This window comes from Rosa rugosa, chromosome 2 (assembly GCF_958449725.1).
Source record: "Rosa rugosa chromosome 2, drRosRugo1.1, whole genome shotgun sequence".
Classification (NCBI taxonomy): domain Eukaryota; kingdom Viridiplantae; phylum Streptophyta; class Magnoliopsida; order Rosales; family Rosaceae; genus Rosa; species Rosa rugosa.
The window spans coordinates 8,152,675-8,162,210 of NC_084821.1; the positions used below are offsets into that span (position 1 = coordinate 8,152,675).

The 9,536-nt window shown below is 40.0% G+C and overlaps 2 protein-coding genes across 2 annotated transcripts; both read left to right on the forward strand.

The window, feature by feature from the left end:
- Positions 1–1,297: 1,297 nt before the first annotated feature.
- On the forward strand, positions 1,298–4,002 carry LOC133731753 (ubiquitin-conjugating enzyme E2-17 kDa). Its single transcript, XM_062159163.1, has 5 exons — positions 1,298–1,471; positions 1,620–1,716; positions 2,179–2,306; positions 3,160–3,264; positions 3,641–4,002. The coding sequence occupies exons 2-5, from the start codon at positions 1,647–1,649 to the stop codon at positions 3,782–3,784; spliced, it is 447 nt and encodes a 148-aa protein (XP_062015147.1). The 5' UTR covers positions 1,298–1,471; positions 1,620–1,646; the 3' UTR covers positions 3,785–4,002.
- Positions 4,003–7,107: 3,105 nt separating this feature from the next.
- On the forward strand, positions 7,108–8,705 carry LOC133731962 (pathogenesis-related genes transcriptional activator PTI6-like). The gene has a single exon (XM_062159411.1). The coding sequence runs from the start codon at positions 7,407–7,409 to the stop codon at positions 8,205–8,207; it is 801 nt and encodes a 266-aa protein (XP_062015395.1). The 5' UTR covers positions 7,108–7,406; the 3' UTR covers positions 8,208–8,705.
- Positions 8,706–9,536: the final 831 nt, after the last annotated feature.

A 9,536-nucleotide genomic window follows, 5' to 3' on the forward strand; every position in this document is an offset into this window, starting at 1 on the left:
AGCTTGACGCCACCACTCCGAAGACGTAATGAAAACTAGTGCAATAAGCCCAAATTTAAAATGAAGTTGGAAGCCCTGCACATCAGATCGATGACAACTCCTTTGATGCCGTCGGTGTCTAGGGCTGGGCATTTAAGCCCGAAAACCTGCAAACCCAGACCGGCCTGTCAAAGCCCGACCCGTACGGGCCGAGCCCATTTTTTTTTTCATCGAAACGGTTCGGGCCCGAGCCTTGACTTTCAAACAAACGGTTCGGGCTGGACCTTGACTTTCAGAAACAAAAAAACCTGCCATGCCCGTATCACTTAAAAGAGACAGGTGTTTCTATCTTACTGGTCATATAATAAGGCTCCAAACCCTCTCTCTCTCTCATTCTTCACGATCAGCCCCAATTCAGCCGCCTCCTTCTTTCTCCTTCTCCTCTGCCAAATCGGACTTCCGGCAATTCGCTCCGATTCTCAACTCCAAGATAACAACACGATCATGGTATATGCTCAGCATGGAGAAGGCTAGGCGGTGTCTTCATTATCCATCGATCTGTACTAACTGCCAAGGGCTTCAAATATCTCACGGTAACCACTTTATCATCCATCGAATTTGCAACCATTGCTAAGATCTGAAGCTCACAGATCTGGGTCTGAGCTAGAAGCTCACAGCTCTTCAATTCGGTGCTGAGAAAATGAGGCATAAATGTTCTGGAATTTTTGAATCTTTTGGTTTACTATTGTTTTCGACTTGAAATGAGCTTTAAATTTTCAATTTTTTTTTAGTGTTGGATTAGTGAAGAAGAGATCGATGATTGCTTTTACTGATTGTTTGATGCATGTTTTTATTTTGAATCTTGGTGTAGTTTATGTTGAAATCTGATGGAAGTAATTTATGTTCTTGGTGTACTGTGAAGAATTCTGATTCGTTTTAATACCGTAAAAAAATCTAATTCTGATAACGTTTTGATTCATATTGCAGTACTGTAAATTCATGTTCTTGGTTTTTCTTGATTGAACAAAGTGACTTTGAAGTGAATTGCAGAAAACAGGTATTTGGGCCCGAAAGCCCTGCCCGAAATGAAACGAGCCGGTCCCTGTTGGTTGAAAAATGGGCTTTGGGCCCGAACAGTAAGAACAGGCAGGTCCCGGGCCCAGCAAACTTTTAGTTGGATCCGGCCCATGCCCAACCCCAAGAGAAGAAAATAGATTTTCTCCAAGGACTTGGTAGCAAAGAAAAGAAACGAGGTGGGGTTAGGAACTGGCGCTGTAATAAGGACGTAGATCCTACGCCAAGTTGGAATATTAAAGATAGAAAATTCTAGAAGGCAAGTCTTTGGCTTGCGCTCTGCTTTTTCTTATCTTTTACATCCCCTCCTATTATATAAAATTTAAAATTAGGCACAAATTTTTTTTTATCCTTCTGAATCTCTCCGATTTGGGTCAATCAAATCGTTCCCTTTTGGTGGCTCCCAATCCCAATTCAGGTTCCGATTCATGTTTTGATTATTGGTTCTTGGGTGTTTCGCTGTTGATCTGGGATCGATTCGGATTTTGGGAATATTTGGGAGGGGGATTTTTGGTTTCTGGGGTGCAAGATCTAATTTTGATTCGGGATTTTTTGTGGGTTTTCAGGTTTCTATTTTGTGATTACGTGTTGCGATGGCGTCGAAACGAATCTTGAAGGAGCTCAAGGATTTGCAGAAGGACCCGCCTACCTCTTGCAGTGCTGGTATTGGCTCCTTTGACCTTTTAGAACCATCAATTTTTGATGCTTTTGATTTCGGGTTTGTTATGGAACCCTGATTTTGATGTTTAGTTTGTATGGAATTGACTTGGGTATGTAGTAGATACCGATTTCGGGTAATTAATTGGTTGAATTTTGAGGCTTTTATACCCTAATTAGGTCAAGATGGTAAGCCTAGGCATAGCCCTTTTCACCCATTAAAGATTAACCGTTGTGAAGTATGGATGGTTGTGGTTGATGGCAATAGGTTTTCATTTAAGGAGGAACAAGTCACTGTTTATGGCTATGGGAAACTTGGGACTTGGATTTGGACACATGCATGGATTAAAAAATGTATAGAAAACTCCTAAACCAAATAATTGTAATGAGTATGAGCATGAGCAAGATCAAGTATGGATGTATGAGGTACGTAGGAGCTTATTTGGGGTTTCTTTTTATGGATTTTAGGTCCCGTGGCGGAGGACATGTTCCATTGGCAAGCAACAATTATGGGACCTGCTGATAGCCCATATGCAGGTGGTGTTTTTCTAGTTTCAATTCACTTCCCTCCGGATTATCCATTCAAGCCTCCAAAGGTTGTTACTTCTCCCGTTTTAAAGAAAAAAGATATATTGCTCTACTGCTTCTGTAATGTTTGTAGTTGTCCTGCTCCTCTATAGATTGCAATGAATGAATCATGAGTTTTGTGTGTTGTAATTGAATGATTAGAGATGATTTGTATTAAGATAGTTGTCGTTCATGCTGTGCCAATCATTTTGAATCACATGCGCAACCTTGTAAGATGCTTGTAGATATGATCTCAGTGGAAACAGTCGTATGTGGTTACATATTGGCTTCCCCTTACCTTGGCTTTTTATTTAACAACATTTTGTTAGTCATTGGATGTTTTAAATCGTTGGCTCAAGCAAAATCATCAGGTGAGTGGATTAAATCACTGAAAAATATCCACCAAAATATAGTAGTTGTTTATCAGCCCAGTCTGTATCACATCTTTCACTATCAACCATTGGTATTTAGGCCATGTGTTTTTAATTTCAACAAAGTAGCCTGGGCTGAGTATTCAGTGGTGCACTTTGATTGGGTCAAACTGACCATCGGAGGGAACTATTATAATTGACTGTTCCCTTGCCAGATGGTCCAATGTTTGTCTAATTGCCTTAGAATGCTACTAGAATTGTTAGCAGAAAGTTTATTCTTGTGATGTTATCTGATTGATAGTGAGTGCTTATTTGAAGAAGGTTTGGAGTGGTGTCGGTCATGTTATCCTTCTGTCATTTGCATCTTGAGATAGCTTATGATTTTTAGAGGCTAACACGAGTATGTGTGCTGCATTTATTGCTTTTTGCTTCTTGTGATTGTGTTGTCTTTCTTTGGATTATTTTGGAGATATTTCAGAATTTAAGAGGCTAACTTGAGTAAGCATTTCAGGTTGCATTCAGGACCAAGGTATTCCATCCAAACATCAATAGCAATGGAAGCATATGTCTTGATATTCTTAAGGAACAATGGAGCCCAGCACTAACCATTTCCAAGGTCTGTCTAACTATTTCGTCCTCGCTAGAAGAGGTCTTTCATTTGAGTTTACTAGAAGTCCAACTGTAGTCCTGTGACCAGATTAGGAAGGATATGTCCGATTAACTTCATCCCAGTGGCCCAGTTCCCACTCCATGTCATGTTGCGTGATGCTACTTGCCATGGCCATAGGTGGTGTAATGCTCATGCAAATTTAAAAATATGGGTACGAGCGACATAGAAAGTAACATGGTATGGGATGGAGTTGATTACATCCTCGCAGTCTGGTCAAGAATGGTCTATTTGTTTGGATATGTTATATACTAGCTTAAGCTCCTTGTTTTTTGTTCCCACCATGAGAATGGTCATGCTCATCCAAATGAACTTGGTGTTTCAGGTGCTGTTATCCATTTGCTCTCTGTTGACAGACCCCAACCCTGATGATCCGCTTGTCCCCGAAATTGCACACATGTACAAGACCGACAGGGCAAAGTATGAAGCCACTGCTCGCAGCTGGACACAAAAGTATGCCATGGGCTGACAACTAAGAACATTCTGAGCATTTGTAAAACGTTGCAAATGCATGATTCCATCTCCGTTAAGTTGAACATTGAAACATTGGAAATTTATTTGTCTTAATTGATCAAGGAACTTGGTTCTCAATCTGTGAATATTCATTTGAAGGCATTTGGGGATGGGAAAAAAAAAACTGTATTGTATCTTTGCCGTGTTAGTTTATCAAGTGAATGGTTTGTTTGATGATCCGCTATTAAGAAATAATGCTTTTGGTGGTTTTTGCTAGCTCATACTTTTCCAGCTTTGAATTTGTGTTCAGGATGGAATTCTTCTCGCATCACAGCATACGAATTGGAATTCCTCGGTCTATGTCTGCCAAATGGGACTTGGTCTCCCTTTTGTCTTTGTTTCTTCTAATCCCATTAAACATGGTTGAATTTTCTACCAAGAATTTGAGTTTGAAAATTGAGGTCCAATTTTTCTTTCTGAGTGCGGCTACTAGAGCATGAGCATGTGTAATTGAATGAAGGGACGCTCAAATTGACAGGTTACGCATGACAATGTCTGATGCGCTCTGTTATTGATTTTACTTATGTCCAATTTCACGTGGCCTCCCAAGACTCGGTTTGGATCTATTGATTATTTGAGAAAAGAAATCAAGCATGATTTTTTTAATCATTTATGAATTGGTATTCTAATATTTACCCTCTCCTTCTCAGAGTAATTCCAACACTTTTTTTTTTTTTTTTGATAATTTTTGTATAAAGTCAGAGCTTTTCATAATTTTTTTTTTTAATTTCAACAGATTTTCTATTTTACAGATTGTTGTAAATTTAAGTAATTTTATTTTCTTTTTCCTCACTAGAGAAAGTGGGGATTGTTCTAAGGAATATGTTAGAGCCTCTTTTGCTCATTATTTATAAAATAGAGAAAAATCAAAATATGAAAAATCTGTTAGAGTTGCTATAAATAAGGCACTGTTGATCTTATTTTACAAACTCGATAGAGACACCTGTTGAAGGAGTCGCTTGAGGACGGAATGGTTGTGTTATAGGTGCTTTTTGCAGTTTAATAATAATGGTGATTCTCGTCATATATATATTTTTCACCTTCGAGAGGAAGGACTTATTTTTCCCCTTCGAGAGGAAGGGCTTGAACCTGAGATCTTTATCCATTATTGTAGAATAAAATACTATTAGAATACTAGATCTTGAGCATTTTTATATGCGAACATTAAGACCAAATAATAGATACCAGAACCTAACGTAGAATAAATTTGAGTTGCACCCAATGGCCGAAGGAGCATGCGGCGGCAGCAGCAGCAGAATAATAGTCGCAACGTCATGCATGATTTAAAAGTAATCCATCATCAGAAATTGCTCGAAGCACGAGCATCAATAATAGAGTAGTGCATCACGTCGATCAAATTTGTCACTTGATCCACAAGCAACTTAGACTGTGACCACTCGCCGTCTCTAGTCCTCCTTTTCCCCCCAACTCTATTACATAATTGCTAACGTTGCGAGTCCACTTCGGTATATCAATCAGGTCATCTTCACTGTGCCTTTGCTTCTTCTCCAAGCATACGAGTACCAACTCCCCCAACTTTTCTATCCCCTTTTATTTAATTTCAAACCTATTCTATTTTGACTAAATCTCCACCCCCCTTATTTGTTAATTTAGACTAATAATACAACTAGGGTGTCCTTTGGCAACTGCAACGGTGAGTGTTCAAATGGAGTGTGGCATGGATTTAGAAGTGGTCAAGAAAAATTTGAATTTGGGTCCACTTTGTGTGGATGGCCTGGCATGCACTTATATGTGGAAATTTGGAACCCCCCCCCCCCATTTCAAAGATTACTATGCTGCAGAAGCTGTGACAGTAAAAGTAAACAAACACGCCTCCCAATTCTTAGGTAGGTCGGATAAAAGAGCCAAAAAGAAGAGAGTACAAGGGCTGGCTTCCCCAACATGCTTTTGGAAAACCACCACACAAAAACACAAGAGACAGCTCCGAGGAAAGAGCTATGGCAATTTCATCTTCACACACACAAGGGAGACAAACATGTACTCAATTCGCTCTTAGCTTTACTTTATACATGTACACAGTACACACCGTCCATTCATGCATATGCTGCCACCATTGCACACTCGCAAAGTTGTGAATTTTTCCGTCTCTTTGAGACATATTACCAAACAGAAGTGTGCACACATATGCTACAATCAGTGTGTACCAAACTGCATGCGACGTTATAGCAAACACAAAATATCTGTGTGTGATCGATCAAAATCGGCTCTTACGTACTTCAACATCAAAATAAGTTAAATGCTAAATGTATGTGTTGCCCCGACGGTGCGTAATACAATATAGTATTAAATTTATAAATTTCTTTCAATATTTGAGATAATTTATCGAACACTTATTTACAAATGCAGACTAAATACGCCGAACAAGACACGAGGATGTGAAAAGTAAGGCAATGCCTGCTTGAAAACGCAAACGTTTGAGGGGTAAGTGTCAAGTCAAGTGGGGGATGGAGAAGAGAGGAAGAGGGCTACTGCGACGTCATCAGAGCCAGCTGGATGCACCTTCTTAGAGCATCTACCACCGTACCCTATCTATATAGCCATATTTGGCTTATCACATGGGAATATTCTAGAGAATCTTTGATCACTCTTGCATGAAGCTCCCACCATAAGCCATAATTGGTAAGCCATATGTTAATTCAAAGCCATATGCATGCTAATTCAAAGCCAATAATTTAGTCTGAATATATTCAATATTAGGCTCAAATGAAAGATCTCAAGGTGAACTTCACAATGGTATAGTTTTTATTATTGATAAATTTATAGACATAAAATTTCAGTAGAAAAGAAAATTGTAACTAAAACGGAAAAAGGACACAAATGGAATAAAAATGTTGTCAGTTGAATGAAGAGGGGTAAAAGAGGAATAAAAGAAATAAACAATATTTTATTAAATGATATGGCTTACCAGATTGAAAGCCATATATGGCTTGGATGTTGGACCATACGGCAAAAAAAAAATTTGGGAAATGTGGAATGGCTTACCGTGGGAGAGGTTGATAGGCTATATATGGGTTTATTGCTTACCATGGCAGATGGTCTTACACTCCCGACATGGTTCATGACCCATCCATGACCCCGCTCCTTACTCGCTCACGATTCACGAGGAACTAATTCTATTTCATTTATAATAATAAAAAAAAAATTTACCAATAAAAAAGTTAAAAATTGAGAGATAGATATTCTCAATTTTTTATAGTGAAAAATCAGAGACAGTCCACTACTATCCATGACTTCCATGCCACTATATAAACCTCCGCCTTCTCCATTTCTCTCCGTTTTCTTCTTCCGAACCTGCAAGGGGGTTAAGGGTTTTAGCCTACTACCACTCTTTGCAGGTCCCCCTTCTTCTTTCTCAGCTTCATATCCAAAACCCTTACTCACACCACTACCCAGTATAGCTCACTTTGCTCATGAACAAACCCATCTCTTCAATTTCGTTTATGAACAAACCCATCTCTCCAATTTCATTTCTGAACAAACCCATCTCTTCAATTTCGTTTATGAACAAACCCATCTCTCCAATTTCATTTCTGCCTTAACACTCATCCTGACCATCCATGGAGAAATTTTCAGAGCACTTTATCTCAGTGAGCAAGTTCGTTCACGAAAATTCCCAAAATACCCATCTTGAATCGCGGAGGGTGCTGCAGAAGCGGGTTCGGATCATCCTCACCGACCCGGACGCCACTGACTCCGACAGCGACGACGATGAGAGCTCCGCCGTGCGCAGAGTGAAACGACATGTCAAGGAGATCAACTTGGAGCGAGCTTCCTCTTCTTTCAAGCTGCCGAAGAGAGAACAGCCCGAGACCCGACCCGATACGAAGTTACCGAAATCAGATCCGGCCCGGAAGAAGCATTTCAGGGGAGTCCGGCAGAGGCCGTGGGGTCGTTGGGCCGCGGAGATCCGCGACCCGATCCAACGGAAGCGGCTCTGGCTCGGGACCTTCAACACCGCCGAGGAAGCCGCCATTATATACGACAGAGCCGCCGTGAAGCTCAGAGGTCCTGACGCCGTCACCAACTTTCCTAACGCCGTTACAGCCGAGGAGACCGCTGTTGCTGAGGAGGTTGTTGTCCCCACCGCGCATGAAGAGGAAAGAAGCTTCGGTTCGACTGCCACGTGTGACTCGTCTCCCAATGAAGAACCGGCGTCATCTCCCACGTCGGTCCTCCGTTACGACGATCCCGCTCCCTTTGACGGGTTCCGTTACTGCGACTTCCACGCTTGCGGGTTCGAATACGACGTGCCGTTGCTGAACCTGCCGGACATAATGGTCCCGGCGAGCAACAACTTTAACCACGACGAGTTCGGCGAGTTTGACGTTAACGACTTCCTGGTCGACGTCATCTCCTAAATCAAGCGGTGCATCCCGCGTGTCCTCCCCCACCAAGATACGTGGACGCCAGGGAGTGTTTCGTAATTTTGCTGTTACTATGTGGGGGACTGTGTACTGTGACGTGTCAGTGTTGGACTAGGAAACAGAAGCCGAGTGTGCGCTGAAATTCCGAATATGCCCCGAGTGGTTCCTGGTCAAACCACGGAGTGTGATTAGTGAATTATGAGTATTGAGTAATGCCGTTTTTTGAAAGAATCGGCGATTTTGTGAGGAATTTTGAGTACTTTTTTAAATTAAGGCGGTGGAATTGTAATCAGTAGTGGATTATATATATATATATATATATATATGAGAAAAGAAGCTTTGGGAAAGTCGTGGGTAAAAATTTATAAATGCTTGGTGTGCTTGATTCCTTGGAGATCACGCCTAGCGTTGAAAAGCAAAATACCCTAATTATTGTAATGATTCTGGGTTTATAATAAAAAAATAAAAAAATTAGAATTAATATTTTGTCTATATTTGTTTAAATTGGTTGCTTGGAATGGAATGAATGAAATGAATGAATCTTCTTCTCCGGCGGGTCACTGTCAATAGTGGCATCAACAGTAAATACACGTGCTCGGAAAGGTTAGTTTTCAAGATTTCAGAGTCTTCGGAGATGGCAATTAGTCATTCGTTGGGTCTGGTTTTTGTCCATTCCCAGTCTCCATCAAATATATTGTATTAAAGGGTCAATATATAATTAGGACGACCATTCCTAATTTATTTGTTTTCAATGAAATTGTTATTTGGCGATGACTTTTCCATCAAAAATTTGTTATTTTGTTGATTATGACCAAACTGTCGGTTGATTGGGCGTAAATGCGCGGCTGATTAATTGCACACTACTAGATCGTAACTCAGTGCAAAAGCATTGAATACATTTTACCTTAAAGCCTTTAATATATCGTAAACTAAAGTGTTCAAAATTAAAAGCTAATGGTACACAAAATAGAAGATGATTGTGCCAAATCCGACCATCTCTCTCAAACTAAATGTTTAGCGAAGAATATAAATAAAAAAAATTATACTTGAAAGTCTTTCAAACATCATAAATTAAATCGGTCAAAATATAAAAGTACACAAAATAAAAGACCATTATGCCAAATCCAACTATTCTCTCAAGCTGAATATTTAGTGAGGAACATAGAACAAATTACACCTGAAAGTCTTTCACTAATTTAACAGTCAAAATATAAAAGATAAAAATACGTAAAATGAAAGTCTATTGTGCCAAATCTCATTGTCTCTCTCAAGTTGAATGTGTAAGAAAAAAATGTACTGGATCGAGTTACATGTTTTCATTAA